The sequence below is a fragment of the Oppia nitens genome, unplaced genomic scaffold (assembly GCF_028296485.1).
Source record: "Oppia nitens isolate AA-2021 unplaced genomic scaffold, nextdenovo-longstitch-racon4-pilon3 scaffold6_pilon_pilon_pilon, whole genome shotgun sequence".
Classification (NCBI taxonomy): domain Eukaryota; kingdom Metazoa; phylum Arthropoda; class Arachnida; order Sarcoptiformes; family Oppiidae; genus Oppia; species Oppia nitens.
In genome coordinates, this window is record NW_026533250.1 from 3,679,008 (window position 1) to 3,699,296 (window position 20,289).

At 24.7% G+C, this 20,289-nt stretch overlaps 1 protein-coding gene across 4 annotated transcripts; it reads left to right on the forward strand.

The window, feature by feature from the left end:
- Positions 1–1,202: 1,202 nt before the first annotated feature.
- On the forward strand, positions 1,203–19,154 carry LOC128962874 (tripartite motif-containing protein 2-like). 4 transcript variants are annotated; one of them, XM_054309276.1, is made up of 4 exons: positions 15,566–15,590; positions 16,230–16,257; positions 16,893–17,391; positions 17,469–19,154. In XM_054309276.1, the coding sequence occupies exons 1-4, from the start codon at positions 15,581–15,583 to the stop codon at positions 19,119–19,121; spliced, it is 2,190 nt and encodes a 729-aa protein (XP_054165251.1). In that variant the 5' UTR covers positions 15,566–15,580; the 3' UTR covers positions 19,122–19,154. The 4 variants fall into 4 exon arrangements, with proteins under 4 accessions (XP_054165252.1, XP_054165250.1, XP_054165251.1 ...); XM_054309277.1 differs by lacking the exons at positions 15,566–15,590; positions 16,230–16,257 and adding an exon at positions 1,203–1,301; XM_054309275.1 differs by lacking the exon at positions 16,230–16,257 and having other exon boundaries at positions 15,499–15,590.
- The last annotated feature ends 1,135 nt before the right edge of the window (positions 19,155–20,289 follow it).

Sequence of the window (20,289 nt, forward strand, 5' to 3'; positions counted from 1 at the left end):
GTTATGATATCTCATAATACGATATTAATAATAATTAGAAATTTTGCTGAAACTTAAGTTTATTTTCTTTATTTAAAAAACACTTTTTCAGTCGTAATATATACTATATGTGAGTTTACATGTGTTTAAACTCCTGTCGTGTGAATTATTAAGTTGTATTGAAATACTTGATAAATATTCAGAGATATGTTTGCAGTGAAAAGTTATTCAATTCCTTTTATGTATGACTTTTTTTATTGGTTGTACTGTACTTACACTTATAACTGATTAACAGACAATTTTTATTTTATTTTTTGAGATAAAACTGCTATTTTTATCCATCAATTGACTGACGAGTGAAACAGGAGTTTGTTGTGTTTCACTGGCTTTAAGTATATTATATATCAAATGATGTGATGCCAGTCACTCATCATTACTCTACTAGTTATTTACTAAACCATTATATTCTGTATATATATGAGTAATAATTTTATAATAAAAAAACCTTTTTAATATCTCATTATTATCATTAATAAATGTTTAATTGTAAATATTTTGATTGATGGCTTTTATGTAATGAATTTTGATGAATGATAACCATGATTATGGCATCTATTATTTTATTTTACATTAAATTATTGTTTTATTAAAAAGCAAATTGTTTTTATGAAAATATCTTATGTGTGAATATATTAAACATAAAATGATTTTATCAATAAAATTGAATGAATTTAAGTTTATAGAAAAAAGGAAACTATTGAAAAAATTTAATGAAATAATATATTTTAAGAGTGATTTCTACAAAAAAAACAATTCAATAATTGTATGTTTATTATGGGATCAGCAGCTCATAGGCATAGTTAGTGTGGTTGTAAGGAACGGGTGCTTTTGGTACAGCTATTCTATACTGTAATATGCAAAGCAAAGTACTGTAAATTTATGTACAATGTGTTTATGTTGTGCTCTAAATGCTGACACAACTGCGCTCTCAATGCAAAGGTTGGACTTAATGATGATGTGGTTGTGTTGGAGAGCATCAGTAGAGCACTGGTAGTGTCGATAACGTGTATGAGTTTGTGTTTGAGAGCTGTATTCCAGTCGTTATATTACTATTCAATGGTTGGCTTCCATTGACTGTATACTCAAAATTCACGACAAAAACTGTTTTTGTTTTGTTTGCCATTCATTTGAATTTCACAATTGATTATCAATTTGGGGTTTTAGTGTCCAAAATAAAACACTCAATTAAATTACCGATTGATAGGTCATCTCAATTGACAAACAACTGTCAAAGAGATGAGTGAAGAAACCGCTGACGACCAGTAAGTCTTATGTTTTATTTATTTAATCACATTTTCAATGAGTTTTTTCTATCGTTACTAAGCATTATATTTATGATAATTATTTTATCGTTTATTTAAATATTGCATTATTATCATTATCATTATATGCAATTATATAATCATTTATATTTTTATGTCATACCATTAAAAACAAAGTATCACTTAATTTGTTAGCATTTTTTCTGGTGTATTAAATATATTATATATCATAAATGATTTTTTTTGTGAAAATTGATTGCAATGCTACTGATTTATAATTATTTTGTTTAAATTTATTATATGTTTTTAGGCTAATTAATTTTGATAAAGACAATCAATATATTATAAATAAATATTAATTAATTATTTATTTAGTAAAATACTAAATCATATGTTGACAACTCTATTAATAATTAATATATTGATTAAAAAATACACAGCTATTGAATAATTATTGATATTATAATTTATAATTTAAGAGACCTAACTATTATATAAACTCGCTATTAAAATAATTTTTTACTGTTACTAAAAGTATCTCAAAGGATACTAGTAATAACTTACCGTAAGTTAATACTGTATACTAAATAATTGAAAATATTTTTGGCTTATATCTACTTTTTTATTTATTTAATTAATTTTAAATAATTAATTCAATTAGAAAATAAATATAACAAATTAAATTATGTTTGATGGAGTATTTTGTGTATTTTATCAATATAATAAATTATAAAATTAACTTTTTATTATAATTTTATTTATTATATATTATTTTTGTATGTTTGTATAACCAACTTTTAAAAATTATTGATTTTGTGCTTATTTTTGTAAAGTGATAAATATTTTGTCTTATTATATATACATTAAATAAATTGTTTAGATATTTCTAAATAATTTTTTGTTGTTTATAAATTCTAATTATAATTATATAATTGTAATTAACTACAAAACAGACAAACAAACATTAAATGTAATTATTTGCAACTAAATATATCCAAAAATAAATTAATCTAAAAACTTAACTCTATATAATAAATTAAATTAATAATTGATAGATAAACTGTAGTTATTTTTTATAATAATAATTATGTATTGAATTGAATTGAAGTGGAGGTCTGAGAATGACATCATTGTATAATAATTAACGACAATTTTGATGACATTTGCTATGAGATGTCATTTATATTTAATGATATTAATAAACTTTGTAAAAAATAAATAAAAATAAAGTTTAAAAATAAATTTTTTAAATCTCAACATTAGTTAAGACGTTTTTCAGTCATTAAAAATGTTTGATTTCACGATTTCAATCTTAAGTAAATATAAAATAATAATAAAAAATAAAACTTACAATAATATCATTCAATATCAATTATAGACTTATAAAAGCTATAATCTATGTATTTAAATGGTTTGGGTTGAATCAGGTATTAGTAAATTAAAATATCTTTAAGAAAATGTTTGGTCAAAATTTAGATGAATAGCTATTCATTAAAAGCCATTAATTTTGTTAATATAAAAAATTGTTTTTCTTAATCTATTTATATAACTTATATTATAAAATTATATAATGAATATTTAATATGAGATGTATATATGTATTAAGTCATACAACGAAGATAAATGAAATAACGATTTTATTATCTAATAGTCAGGTGTTTGGCACAACTATCCCATCCAATAGGTTGTCTAACAACACAATAATACAGGTTTTAAAATAAAATAATAATAATATAAATATAAATAATAATAATAATAATTCCCTTTTTTGGAGACCTTTATCTGTTTATTTGAAGTACTTTCACGATATTTGAAATTAATATTTCTATAATTTATCCATTAAAACATTTTTATTTATTATGTCTTAAAAATTAAGTAACAATAATAGTGTATTTTTCTGTAAAAAATTGTATAAAATTTATTAAAATAATTGTGAATTAATTTTTTATATTTTTGTTCGATTTTCCACACAATTCGCAAAAAAATAAATAATATTTTTTTGTGGTAAAAAATACAAATCGTGATTATAGTGTATTTTAATCTGTATTTATGTTAATTATATACTGAGAGATATAGCGATGTTTATCTATGTTTTAATGGCAATACAAATCCAATATTTATCGCAAATATATTAATACTTATGGCATATTATTATTGACATTAAAATTATCCGATTATTTGTATTTTCATTTTTATTTAGATTTTTTTGTGAGACTAGCACTCTATGATATGAGAGCTCCCGTCCCGCACACTCAACAGTATCCCAAACCCATAACAAACATATGCTTACTGTTAGATATAGTGATCTATTATAAACTCAGAAAAACTTTGATGTTTTCTTATGTTTCAATCAATCATTTATTTATCATAAAAAAACTTTTCTCATTTCTATTCAAAATAAAAACTTAGTTATCATGTATTTACAGTACACTGTATAACGTGTTTTAGTACGTGTATATCGTTGTGAATATTGTGTGGGCTATCAATAACTTGAATTTCAATTTATAGACTCCAGTCTGGTGTCGGGTGTGTATAAAAGTCAATGATACAAAAACTTTATAATATTATATTAAAAAAATATTAATATTTTTATTATGATTATTACATAACTTATATATACAGTATATATATTTATATTGAATCCAATTAAGTGCAACATTTATATCATATAATACTGTTATATAAATTTATATGTAATGTCAGTTCACACACACAACAGGGAATATAATGGTTTCCTTTCGTTTATAAGGAATGTATGGTTCACTCCCTTCTCATAGCATTTTAAGATATAAAAAAAAGTTTAATTTAACTGTAAATATTCAACAACAAAAAATAAAACAAAATTGTAATATTGAATATTTTTTACAAATACACGCTCTTTATAACTGATTTACATTTTGTTAACAATAAATCTGTTAATTAGATATATATATATATAAATTTATATATATATTGAATAAATGAATACATGACTTTTCCTATTTATCTATCTATCTATCGATTATAATCAGTAAACATAATTATAATTTAAATACAAATATATATATACAGTATATATTTATCATTTTTTCCATAAATTTCACAATTTCAATACCATTTATTATTTTTGTTGAATGTGTGTATAATAAAAATATTTCTTAACTATATAGCCTTCAGAAATTTTATAATCAAATTTAAATAATTGTTTTCAACAAAGTTATATTATTTGTGTAAAAATTAACCAAAATTAAATAATATATATTAATCAAATGCAATTCTATATAATTATAATTATTTAAAAAAGGATTTTTCAGACCAAATGTATTCAAATTCATTTATTTATTCAAATAGTGCTCTTAGTGTTCATTAAAAATAAAAACTTTTTTATTTAGATAATATTTATAATCTCATTAATGTTTTTGTTATTCAATTAATTAGAATATAACAAAACATTTGAAATAATTTAGTTTAATTATTGAAATTACATAATAGTTTAAAATTAGTTTAAATCGTAAAAAAATGTGAAACCTAACCAAACTTATGCTGAAATTTATTTATGCAAAAAAAAACAAGTATTGAACTTAAAAAATGCAACATTTGAACCAAAATTTTTTAAACAATTTGTTATCTTTAAGGAAAAATTATTAATCATTGAGAGTTAAAAACTTTTTTGTTGACTGAAAAATCTGCTATAATTCTGATTAATAACTTTAAAATTTTTATTTTCTTTAAGTGCAATTTCCTAAATATATTCAAAAATTTGCTTAAACTGTATAAACACTTATTTTATATATTTATACTACAGTATACACAGTGTATATTTGTATATTTAATGTACTGTATATTCAAATGACACGGTATTGATCCCATTGGAAAACATTGATAATTATTGAATATATGTATATGTATTTGCAAAACATTTATTTATTATAAATTAAACTAAAAAACAAATCACATTGAGTGATATGGCTTATGAGTTGATGCCAAATATAAATATAAATAATAGATATAAATAGTATACGTCTGTATAAAGTTTCCTTTTTATAAATTTATATACAGTATTATACATAATATGATTAATATGAAAGTTTTCATACATTTTTATGAGTTTTCAAGACAGTCATACTATGTTTTACTATTTTTCCTACTCTTTCTCATAGACACATAATATTATATATTTAATATATACATTGAGCCGAAATTAAAACAACAACTACAACAACACTAACAACATCATCAACAACAACAACAAAACAAATTTAATATATGCTTTAATGGTCCCAAATGTTTATTATCTAAATCACGCATAGCTTACTATTCCCTGAATTCACATTACAATTATTATTATTATTAGTGTTCAGACATTGGGAATCAAAAAATCCACATTTTTATATTCAAGTTTTTTGTTTCTGTTATCTACTTTTTATTTTTATTTTATATATTTATAAGTTATATACTTATATTTTACGTTTCATTTCTCTGACTCATCCACTCTCAACATAAGAGCCCAATATTGTTGGTTACTAAAGACATACAGTAGTATACAAGTGTTGATGCACTCCAAATGCCTCTCTCTCTCTCTCTCTCTCTCTCTCTCTCTCTCTCTCTCTCTCTCTCTCTCTCTCTCTCTCTTTCAGTCAATCTTTTCCCCTTTTTTCTCTCTCTAAAAATACTGCCAACAAATTTATGGTCTGTAAAAATGTTAAAAATATACATTCAATGTATAAAACTTATTAAAGCATTTTGTTTGAATGTATATTTAATATCTATCAGTGTTTTTTCATTTTTTTCATTTGATATTTTCAATAGAAATCACTTTTCATAATGTATTCAATAGAAAAGATATATAGATAGAGAAAAAAAGAAAGAAAGAAATATATATATATATATATTATTTATACAAGAGAGTTATAAAAAGTTTTATTGTGTGTTTGTACTTATTATTATTAATATTATTATTTATAATTTTATTGTCGCAAATATAATATCTATTACTTATAACAATAAAATTCTTAATATACTGAATATTATACCGAGATTTGCAAACAAAGAATATTCAATACAACAATAATAAAAGCAATGCATTCAATATTTCATTTGATATTTTTAGTTGGCTTACAATAAATTTTATGGCGTTAGTTATGAGTGTTTAGTCAAACTAAATTGAAATAATCATTAATTATGTGTTGGTTTCTAACTTTTGAACCCAATGTGTGTGTATATGTGTGTGTGTGTGTGAGAGAGAGAGAGAGAGAGAGAGAGAGAGAGAGAGAGAGAGAGAGTTTGCATTGGAATTCAAACATTTGATATCATTTACCAAACATATGAATAACAAGTGTAAAGCAAACGCCCGTCAAATGCTATGTAATTTACAGGCAATTCATGAATTCATTGCCATTACATTACATTACTTTATGTGCTTTTATTTCTTTCGGCCAAAAACTGAGACAACATTTTCACACATTTCTCTTTCTCTCTCTCAGTCTCTTTGTATGTATTCATCATAGGCTTTGGATTTTGCAAATAAAAAAAAATCATGAGATGTTAGGCGTTACTATCAAAACAATTGTTTGCTTCTGAACTCTATCTACAATATGAGTGCAAAGTTTTCTATAATATAACTGATCAAAACCAGTGCCGACTCTCAACACAAATACTTATAAAATCAGAGAGAGAAAGAAAGTTTGCATTTGTTGTTTGGTTTTTGTGTATGTGATTTGAATTTATTAAATGACATCAAATTGTTTTGCCTGTCTCTTGCAATTTAAACATACATTTCTCACATTATTATTATTACTGAGTTTCTCTTTAAACAATTCCTTAAATAAACAATTCATATACAAACTAACCAACTGGTGGGCCATAAAAATATATTTCATTTTTTTATTATTTTTATGGCATTTTTCAATTTCACTTATTATAATAAACCCCAATAGTATTAGCTATTAAACAAAACAAATAACTGCCTTCAAAGCAAACAACTTGACAACACAATACATAATTTAATTTTGATTGTATTATTGCATAAATTTTTATTTTAAATATCTATCTAATCATTTAAATTGATTCAATAGTTTGTAGATATGATGATAATTTTTTTTAAAAAAACCAATTCATTTAGTTTGTTTCAATAAAATAAATTTTGTTATTCAAAATAAATTTTTATTATCTGATAATTGGTGCCAAACTTTTTATTTATTGTATTTTTGCATTTTTAATTATAGTTAATAAAAAATACTAATTCATTAAATTGTCGTAAATGTTTATCATAAAATTTAATTCGCCGATAATTAATACGATATTGCAATTTAGAAAGTAAATATTTAAACAAAATATTTAATATATATAATTAAACAATTTATATAATATATGACTATAATATAAATATTGCACCAAAAAAATGTATTTTCAATTTAAATTTTCTACTACTAAGCTATTAAATAAGCATTTATTGATAGATAAAAAATAAAATGCTGTGTAAGACTAATATTGTACTAACTTTATTAGTGATGAATAAAAAAGATAATATTTACACACAATATTTGATGCGATTATGTATTCAACAGCAAAACTATGCTTTCTTTAAAAAAACAATATGTTATGAAACTTCAATTACATGAAAGATATTTAATAGGAAAAACTTGTGAATAAACTGTTAACAAAATCCTTGACAGTGTTAAAACAAACTGATTATATATTTATTGTTTTTTTAATATCATTATTGGTTCATATTTTTTTTACATTAGTTGTGTGCGTTTTTCTTTTATTAACTTTTTCAAATAAAAAATTGACTGCAAAAGTGTTAAGAAAAATAATGTACTATTTTATTAGTATTATTTTGTTGTTATTATATTGCATATCATATGACAATTCATATAATGCTTGTTCTGGTTTTTATCATTTAATACTTTAAAATGTTTTGTTAGTATTTTTATAATAAAACGTTTTTCAAGAAATTTAAATAAGTTATTTTTATTTTTCATAAAAATAATTTATTATGAATAGTAAGTACAGTAAAACGTTTCTCCGTATATCATATTTACGTGTATACACATGTGTTAAATGATTTAATAAAACTTTCATTTATATGACAAAAATGATTTATATACAGTATATTAAACTAATTTGAGTACACAGTTGTGTTTAATTAGGTATAAGTGAATTCATTAATTGCCACATTTAATGGCATTTTATTTCACTCTTGAGGTCCATTTGGCCAATAATTAACAGTAAAATATATCCCAAGTCTTACCATATTTTTATTACAATTGACTGAATCTTGAAACACCTGATCTCTAATATTAACTTAATTAAAATTTTGATTAGCATTACATTGCAGTCCAATTGTTTTTTGATTTATAACTACTAAATAATTATTTCTAACCTAAAAAAACTAACTAAATAACAAACCTTATCTCATTTGATTGTATTTATAATTTACACTTCAAATGTGTGCAAATTTAATGATTATATTTTTCGAGTCCGGACATCTCATAAAAAAATATTCAGTTTATTGGCATTTCTCTTAACACAAAAATTAATGATTAGTTCAGTTAACTTTTGTATAGTAATGTACAGTATATACTGTATATATTAAATATTTGTATACAGAGTATATATACAAATACAATTGATTTGGACTATTTGTTTTAAACAAATATCATCAAATCTTTTTAACTTAAAAACTACACTTCAAATGGGTGTAGTATTGCAAATAAAAAAAATTTTTGAGTTGTTATCTATGATAACTTATCACTCATTTTCCGCTTTAATTGCATCGATGACTATTGATTATTGTATAAAAATTATTTTTATTTTAACTTCTAGAAAAAATATTAATTATATCTATAATATAATGTTTATGATTATTGCAAATATAATGGTGACAAATCAAATAATAAACAATAGTAATTTATTTACAATTTATAATTTTTTAAATTTACATTTGAATTGTTTAAATTACATTGTATTATCTTTAAACAATTACTATTTCTACTAATACTATATTGTAATACAATTGGCATAAAATTGATAGCCAACACACACATTGTTTATTTAGTTCATTTAAATCATGAAATGATGCAAATTTTATTTGATAGCTCATTGTTTCTCAAATGTATGGAAACAACTACTTTGCATATACTTAATGCATATTTTACTAAATCTCTAACAATATACTTATTTTAAATATAATAATTTATATGCTAACATGTGATAAAAATTTGTTTAGCTTTTGAAAAAATCTCAGCAAATTAAAGCAAAAAAACATTTAATATTATTAATAAAATTTAGTAGTTATATAATGTCTTTTAAAATTTATAAAATCTTAATTATGATACTTCATAATTACTTAGCAATAGATTTACTTATAAAATGTTATTTTTGTTGTTGTTAATATACTGTATATACAATATACGTTTATATATCATTGACTAACTGATTAATAAATAAAAATAGCAAAATATTGTTTTATTTTTTCAAAATAATAACTCAACGATCTTATACTACACTATAAGAGCAAAACTTATAAATAATATTAAGCGAAATATTAGTATAAAAATCTAAAGACTTTTTTAGTGTTTAACACTTTTGTTTGTCTCTTATATTCTTATCTGTTGTTTGTTTAACTAAAATATCCGATTTCAGTCTTTTTCCAATTGAAAAATATAGTAAACATTTTTTTAATAATTTATTTTTAAAAATAATTTATATAAATATAAATATTAAATTACATTTTTTCAATAAAGAAAATTATTGACACTTAAGTATATCTGTACATTAAGTGTATATTATTAGATAAGAAATGCACAGTTAGTTAGTTTAGTCTGAATTGATACACGAGTTTTTATTTTAATGTATTGACTACTTATACGAACCGTATAATTGAGATTATCACTGCTTTATCAGTTTCCATACATATTTAGCAGTTTTTTAAATAAAAAATAATAAATTTATTAGATATATCCAAATATTATACTGTATATTATATAGCATGAGTAATGTTCTCACTATTTATAGTTAACAAAAAATAGTTTGACGAAACATTTTTCAACATTTTTGTGACCTATTTATTGCGTTGATTGACACTACAGTATAATATATACACTGAATACAGAATATTATGATTGTGTGGGAGAGGCATATATACTGCATATGTATCTCAAGCAATGTGTATATCCATTATAATACTGTATATATATATATATATATATAAATGCAAAATATGTATATTTTTCTTGATGTCAAATTGATATTCATTTCCAATCATATAATATATAGTTATTTACATTAAGATATTTTTGAGAAACTTTTTTAAAAATACATTGAGATAGAGACGAATGATTTATTTTCATAGTTGTTATGTAATAATAATAAAGTATTAAAAGAGTAAAAACTAGTTATACAGTAATGTTTTGATAACTTTACAGCTATAATAGTTTCTTATTTATTTACAGTTAATTATATAATATAAAAAAGTTAGGTCAAAGATATACTAGAAAATTATTATTTATATTATCATTTATTCCTCAATAAATGTCTTATAAAATTAAAGACAAACTTAATAAATAATGTTATCTTAATTTAAATCATCATTGAATAAGCAATTTTCATTTATACACAAACCGTTTATTTAAGCATAATCTTATTCAATGCTATATGTTAAATAAAAATAATTTAAGTGAAAATACTAGCATAATATTGTTTTTGAATATTAATTGCTTAATTTAATGTTAGATATTTTTTAAATACTTTTTTTACATTTCTGTATAATTAATGGTAGTTTTATTTAGTTGACACTGGTTTACAGGTTTATGCATTTAAAATGTTAACCTTTTTTTATATAGTCACACATTTATTTGTTACTGTCATGAATCGGATGTATCTTTCATTGTATTTAAAAATATCTCTCTATTTTTATTATTTGCTCCAATGGCCAACACAATAGACATTTTTCATTATTATTATATTATCACTGGGATATAACATTTTTCAAGTCAAAAAACCATATTATATAATATATATATATATATTTATAATTATCTCTACAAACAATTTATTTTATTAAATGTACTGATAAGCACATAACCACCAGTGCTTATCCCTAATTTACCTCATGTATGGCTGTGTCTCATCATTGCAAATAATGCACTCAAAAAACTTTTTTCTTTTTGCCTACAAAGATAAGTATTTGCCTTTACAATAATTGTATTAAAACCGTATGTATACTGCAATTAAATGAGTAAACTTTATGATACTTAAGTAGTTTTATACATTCAATACCTATCCTCCCGGTGCCTAACAAATACCAACCAACACACAAAAAAACTAAATCCCAACTCTTACTGTTCTGTTCACGTTTTTCTTATCTGTTTGTATTATTATTTTAAATAGTTGTATCTAATGGTAAAGTTAGGCCAATATACTGTATTATATTATTATCCCTTCAACTATTAAAATCACATAAATACTCGTAAGCTAATGGATTGTCTGATGTAATGGTATTGCATAATGAAAATCATTGATTGATTTAAAAAAAAAAGTTGGCCATAAATTAATTTTATAATATATTCATTGAATTTAAATGACAGCCAACTTTTCACAATTTATTTCATAATTGTGACCATTTTTTTCACACAAAATATTTTAAAATAATAATAAATAAAATTCATATTTTTTTCTCTCTCTTTACAAATTTAGTCAATTTATTTCCTTGTTATATAAAATTTAATAAATCGTTTATATTTAAATTATGATCATGTATTTTTAATATGATTAAGTAAATAAATAAATTACATTTTAAAGTTTTTTTTTAAAAATAACAAATTATCAAAAATAAACCAAAAACAGGTGGTTTTAAAAATGAAAATTAGATTAATGGCTCAAATGTATAACATATTTATCCGTCACTTTTATCACAATTTTTTCTCTTTATTTTATTAATAATTTTCTCTTTCAATAAAATATATAAAATAGTTTTTTGTTCAAAAGTTTTTGTTGTTTTTCTTTTACTAATATTGTTATTAAATTTTATTGCTAGCATTCAACATATTAAACAATTAATTTATTTAAATGAATGTCTTATTTATTTTAATTGTATTTTTTTGTTTTGTTTGATTGAATTATTTTTTTATCAATTTTTTGTTTTGTTGTGAGAAAACATTTAATTGAAATAAAGAGTGATATCATTAGTTTTAATCTAATTTAATGAATATAATTATAAAAAATAGAGGGAATAGAGGGGCCATCACTTGGAGTCAAAGTACTTATACAACTCCTGAATGTGTAGTTTTCAAACATTCAGTATTAATACCATTAAATTATCGCTCAAATCGATGACATATCTTCTTTAAATCAATTGGTTTTGTTGTACAGTATATTAATATATTGTATAAATAAAATGCATTTCTCTTTCTCTTCAAAGAAAAAACTTTATGGTTTGAACTTATTTTCCGGTTTTTGTTGAGAAATCATTTTTTATGAATTCAACGCTTTTTTAACCACAATTTTCTCTGAATGTATTGTATGCTTGAAATGATACTTACATTTTTTTAGCAATGATATTTCAAACTATTTAAATACCATATTATAAATATATAGCATTCATACTGTATAATAATAATCTTTACAGTATTGATGAGCACAAACTTTTTCTGAATTACATATTTTGAAAAATATTAGTGCATTTTTTGGACAGAATTTTTCATATTTACTTTTAAAAATTATAATATTTATTTACTATTTTGTTACTTTAAATAACAGTCTATTTTTATATATCTTTATTTATATTTTTATATTAATAATTTCTAGATATACAATATATCTAGTAATCAATATATGATACATCATCATCAGCTTTGGCTCTATCGATAAAAAATAAATAAAATTTTAAGAAAAATAAAAATAATGAATAAACATTTGACTAAATAAATACACAGTTGTTATAAAATATTACAATCATTTTACAAATAATAAGTTTGATATACTCTGGTGTCGGGAGTCTCTGCACCGGAAGGGCTTGTGTTTCAAATGATTTTTTTATTGCATGCATTTGTACTGTGTTTTTAGGGAGTTAAATGAATGCAAACATTGTGTGAAACTGTTTGGCCCCTTGTTTTAGGACGTGTGCCATATAAGCAGCAGTTACTGCCCTTCAAATAGTTGTGTGTAAGTAAATCACTGTTTTTTAAAAAAGTTTTTTAAACCACTCAATGAATGTGATGAACACAAACTCGACTAATAGTATTTTGGACACAACAACAAAAAAACTTATTTAAAAAAATATAATGAATGAGTAATTCATAATATTGTTTAACCGGATAACTGTTTTGAGATATACAGTCCCTAAAACAGCGATCACAGTGTGAGTCCATCCGCAATGTCTCAACATATTTCGGGTCCGACGTGTCTTTAAAAAGTTAATTATTGTCAAACCATTTAGTTTTTTTCTGTAGTATTTCTAAACATATGCACACAAAATGTTATTATAAGAGACCAAAGCGTTTGGTCAAAACACAGGAAGCGCCTCATAAACGCAATCTTCACTATTGCTTATATACTGTACATTACTATACTTTAAGATCCAATGCCAACCAACTCATCCCTCTTTTTTAATGCCTTTCCTTATTTGAATCGGCGATAAATAAAGAGCTACTTTTAATAATATTCTTATGGTATTCTTAGACTCAAAAGAGGATTGTCTACCCGAGAGTGAAGGCCCCCAAACTTTAACACAATTAATATAATGGGTGTTACGGAACATCAGTCTATGCGAGTCTATGTATGCGTGTCTGTGCTGTTGTGGTCATGCATTCAATATAATGAACTCAATGTGTGCTTCTATGATAAAAAAAACTATTTTCAACGTTATGTTACATAACTGTTAGACACGTTGTGTGTGTGCTTTAGTTTTCATTTAAATAGTTTCTCTCAACATTTTTGTCTCCCCATTATAATTGCATTTTTATTATTAAAAAAATCTACCACACATTTTGTAGACTATGTTTTACTAATATATATTATACGATACATGAGTTTCCCTTTCACAGCACTTAAACTAAAACTTTTGAGTCGATACCTAAACTGTGTTTATATTATTGTATGATATAATATATATTTAAATATTCTGTATATACTATACAATACTACAGTATGTATATAATATATCATAGCCTTTGGGGTAAACCTTCATTCAAAATACATATCAGATGTTTATATAATACTTTTTTTGAGATCATGTGATGGCATAACTAACTAAACTTTTTTCTTGTATATAACAAGTTGTGCCAAATCCTAAATGTATGATATCATAGGTAATACTGTATATCCAGTGGTGGAGGCAATGGCTTGTATTATAATGTTTCGATGGCTTCAACAGTCAAATCCCATTATTAGGGAACCAACAGTTGATATTTGCTGTCATTGTTGTCAGTCATTGTCGACAATATATAGTTTTGTCAATAATTGTCAAAAACTGTAATCAAATGACTGTAAGCCACACGTCATTAGGATTCACACGGATGTCGTGTCGGTCAGTGTGTGGTCGTTGAGAGAGAGGTCAGTCGGGTTGAGTGCCTGTAAATATCATTAGACGGTATTTGTTTTTAGTCCCGCCCTTTGGGTCGGAGCCAAGTGTCTAACCCGCAGCTGATGTTGTGTTTTGAGGCAATTGAGCTCATAATAGACTACATGTTTAGTACTGCTCTACTCGTGTATTGAGTCATACGTTCAACACTAGAGATATTTAGTTCACATTTTGGTTTAAAATATTATTTGTGTTGTATTTGTTGTGTATTTATGTGTTGAATGGCTTTTTGCATATCGTTTGCCTTGAATTGCATTCAAATGCATTGATTTGTGTGCAAACAGTTGTCCTCCAAATTGTGCGCACTTTTGGCTACTATTTTTTCAACACATATAACTACTGTACTATAATATTAAAGCTATTTTATAATACAAACATATCAAACAAAAACAAATAGTTTATAATATCTGTTGTAATAAAACAACAAAAAACTTTCTATATATATATCATATATATTGCAGTCAACTAATCAAGTGATGAAACAAACAGTGTTTTCATATTAAATATTCAATGTATTGATTGAATGGTTTCATAAATACAATAATATTATGATAAATATTAATAATAATAATAATAATAATAATAATAATAATAATAATAATAATAATAATAATAATAATAATAATAATAATAATTGTCGACAAAATACTTACCTAAAAATAAGTCATGAATTTTTCATTACAATTACAGTCTCCCACAGGATATGATGCCCTAAGATATGCACTTCAGTAAGTCTTTTATATTGAATCCCTTATTACTAGTAGAGAGAGACCATACCTGACAGTAGTACCTGACTGTCCACCACTACTATCGCCAACAATAGGCTGTCTTTCTCTTAACACTTATCTCTTTGTTTTGCCAAAACATACTGTTATTACTGTTGTTGTTGTAGTGAATGTATGCATACATTGACTACAATATACAGTATTATACTGTAATATCAAATGTTTATAATATCTATATCTATGTGTTATTCTATTAAACTAATAGTATATGCAATGAGTGGGCATTTAATTAATGATTAAGTCATGACTCGAATGCATCTAAAGTTCATAACTTTATTTAACGAGTCATTCGTTTTGTTGATAATAATATCAATGAACTACTCATACAATATATATTGCAATTCAATTCAATACAATCGCTAACTATTAAAAAATCAATGTTTATCTCAAACATTGCTTTATATTATTATATTATTAGTATTAGTATTAAAATAATGTTATCTCAAACATACCGTAGAGTATATGTCATATCATATGTTAATTGTATTTCTAGTTATCGGTTGTCTCTCTGAAGCGATTGTAACCAAAATATATATTACAATCAAATATATAGATATTATTAATGTTTTCATTGACTTCAAGATATGTCGCGAACGGCAACTCATATGAGGTTTGAATTTATTATTAATAATTTATTTGTTGTTTTTAATTCAATCATGAATTTACTGTACCGTTAATAATGCAAATAATGTGTTATTTATTTCATGTTTTTCTCATAAAGTTAATGTTTATATTATTTATTTATGTATAAATTAAATAATTTTTTTTGCCGAAAAAAAATAAACTAATTTAATGATAACTCTATGATAATAACGATATTATATTTTAATAAACTTAAAAGCATTGATTGAATACCAAAAAACGTGAAGCAGTTATCAGTTGAAAGTCATGAATATTTTTGCGATAAAATACTATACAATAAATTATTATTTCCATACAATGTGTGGTCATATGTGTGGTGCAAAACATCTGTGTTTTATATATGCATTTATATCAACACTAAACTATCTGCCAATAATTTTTTGCATACATTTGATGTTTCAGTAAAATAGTATAAATTAATGATAATTAACGCACAAATATTTGTCTTTCAATTTGTTTTGTTATAAATAAAACATTAGTTAACATTGCTTGTAATGATTAGTGTAAAAATGTCATAAATATTTACAAATAAAGTTAGCGCTAAACTGTTAATAATATTTACATAAAGTTGTTATTATTATTATTTTTGTTATCTTGTATTAGATCTCAATTGGGCCGCAAAATGATGACCTCTTCAACGTTGGTCGAGACGGTGTCAATAAATTATGAAGATTTCACCGAAGGTTTCTTAACGTGTGGCACATGTCTATACACATACGATGCCGGAGAGCACACACCGAAACTGCTTCCCTGTTCTCACACCATATGCCGCATATGTCTCGAGAGGATTGTTGCGGCGGCCGGTCTTCGCGACCAAACGGGCGCTTTCCGTTGTCCCATATGTCGCGAGTCAATACAAGTGCCGCGCGGCGGTGTTATAGCTTTTCCGCCATCGTTTCTGGTCAACCAATTGCTAGACTTAATGCAACGTCAAAGACGTGAAGTGATTCCCAAATGTTCGAGTCATGTCTCACAGGAACTGCTCTTTTGTGAGACCTGTGACTGTGTCTTCTGTAGTGTTTGCACTAACGGTTCCCATGGATCAAACGGAGTGAACGATGCAAACGATGGACAGTTTAATAGTAGTAACTGTGAACATACGGTATATAATTGATGAAAATTATTATTATAATTATTATAGAAATTGATAAGTAATATACTGATTATTTTGATCATTAGGTGATACCGTTTTCAATAGCTATTAAACGGATGTCCGAAATATTGTTATATAAAGCTCATCAATGCATACAAAAATTGAATGAATCGGCAGAAAATGTGTTGAATGAGATGAGAAAATTGGATCAAAACGCTGAGCACGCCTTTGAAGACATTAATCGCACGTTTCAGGAGATCATTAATATTGTGGACCGAAGACGACAAGAATTATTGAGTTACGCAAAGAAAATTAAAGAAGACAAACGAAATGTATTGACTGAACAGTTAAATATTATTGAGACTGAAAAAGCAAAAGTAGAGACAGAATGCTGTGGACTTGAATATCAGGTGGAAGTACGCAATATAAGCAAAAAGATCTCAGATCTTAACCAAAAATTGGATTCAGTTAATACATTGTTTGATCCGAGAGAGAACTGTTTCATACGTTACGAACATTTACATAACTCTGCCGTACAGGACATCCAGGAGTGTGTCAACAGTTTCGGTACTATAAGAACCAGTAAAACGTTTCCCTCTCTATGCACTGCAACTGTTAGCAAATGTTCGGCAAATTTGCGTTCAATCGCTCACATAATAGCTTACGATTATAACGGTATGCGACAAAAGTTTGGCGGCGATCCCGTCAGTGCCGAACTTAAACACATTGCCGACGGATCAACTGTTAGCACGAGAATTGTGGACAACAGAGATGGCACATATGAGGCTCATTTCAATTCACCCAAAGCAGGAGTTTATTGTCTTAAGATAACAATCTTTGGCCGACCCATCAAAGATTTTCCACTAGAATTTGAGGTTTCGGAACACATAAATCCATTGTGTATATATGGTTGTCGTGGATCAGATCAGCACCAGTTTATACAACCTGTTGCACTTGATATCAGCCAAAAGGATGAAAAGGTTTATGTGTTGGACACCGGAAATGGAAGAATTAAAGTACTTATGCAAAACCATTGCAATAACTCTCCGTTTAGTTTTGTTAATCACATTGAGGGTCACGGACTCGACAACAGAGCGGGAACTGGTATTGCAATGACAGCCAATTCGGAATCACTTCTAGTCAGTAATTGGCGAAACAAAAATATCACTGAATTAACGCTCGAAGGAGAGTTTGTTAGACACTTCAGTCATCGTGACTTTATTGAGCCGACATGTCTAGCAGTGAACCCTAAGGGCGATATTGTGGTCGCAGATAACGGAGCGCACACTGTATTCATTTTCCATCCTTCGGGCAAACTTAACACCAGAATAACAGGAATTCCTTCGAAAACCAAAAATAACAATCAAAAGACTGAATCATTGGGTGTGATCGGAGCCATCACTTTCGAACCCAACGGTGATATATTAGTGGCCGACTCGAGGATACTAGTGTTCGATGCAAACGGAAAATTCAAAAAAGACATCTATAGTGAGGGCAAAAATAGGGGTCAATATTGTGGAATAACTGTTGATAATAAACAAAATCTTTTGGCCACAAGAGTTGAAAAATCCAAGAGCTTTATCCAAGTGTTTGACTTGATTTCTGGTCAGTTGAAGTTCTGCATTGATAGCAGTGATGCCAAACTTAAACGACCGACCAGTTTAGTGACCACTAATGACAATCACGTAATTGTCGTCGATTTGGGCAACGATTGTATAAAAAAGTATCGATATCTTTGATGACTTAAAAAAAACACTCATTTTATTATATCATTTATTAATAATAATAATATTAATTAAATATTTTGAAATTTTAAGTATATATTTGAAGACTTGAAAAAACAAATAATCATTCCGTTCAGTGAATGTTCTGAACATTTTTTGAAACATACAAATAGTCTTTCATTTAAAACGATAAGTTCTTTTAGTAATAATTTTCATTTTTGTTGTTGTATTCAATGCTTATTTTTTCTCATTTTATTAATTAGCATATAATTCTATATATGAAAAGCAATCGGAATATCTTATTTTTTAAATACATAAATGTTTTTTTTAATTTAAATTTGTAACGAAAAACATAATTATTTGTCATTTTTATCGGAAAAATACTCTGATTTAGGATTTTTTTTGATGAGTTAAACATTAAAATTCATTATCAAAATCGATTGCAACACAATATTAATTCATTAAATAATGATAAGTAAGTCAATTCACAGCCAATATCTTGAATGACTGGTTCGTGCGATTAGCTTATAAATGAAATAAATTATTATTATAATAATATTTTGATCAAAAAAAAGTCAATATTTAAGTAAAAGCAATTTAAATTGATATTACTATAAAAATTATTTATAAGCAGTTAATAAAACAGTTGTTTTTTAAATAAGTTAAAACATAATTTTGCTGTTGTAATGAATTGCTAGTCAAACGTAAATTCAATCCAAATGTGTGTTGCATTTATATTATTTTTCATTAATGATATATCCTGTACTTATAAATAAAAAATTATTTTTGTTTTATCATTTTTTGTATCGATAACTATCTTATTATTTTTTTGATTTCCTTTAATTTATTGTATTTTCAATTTAAATATAAAGTGAATGTCGAAATTGTAAAATTATAAATAAAATTAGCTATATATGTATAATATAAATACAGTATATATCTGTGATTATATTGTAAGCAACGAATAATAGTCACAATTATTCGTCAATTTATTTCATTATTAATTTTTTTATTGTAATAAATAATATGCTATACGTGTAATCATAATGTAATATGTTTTAAGATATAATTTTAATTATTATTATTATTATTAAAGTCTTCAAATGCTCTCATTTGAGCTTTGATTTTATATATATTGTTATTATTGTTGATTTTTTTGCATGAATTATACAGTATATACTCT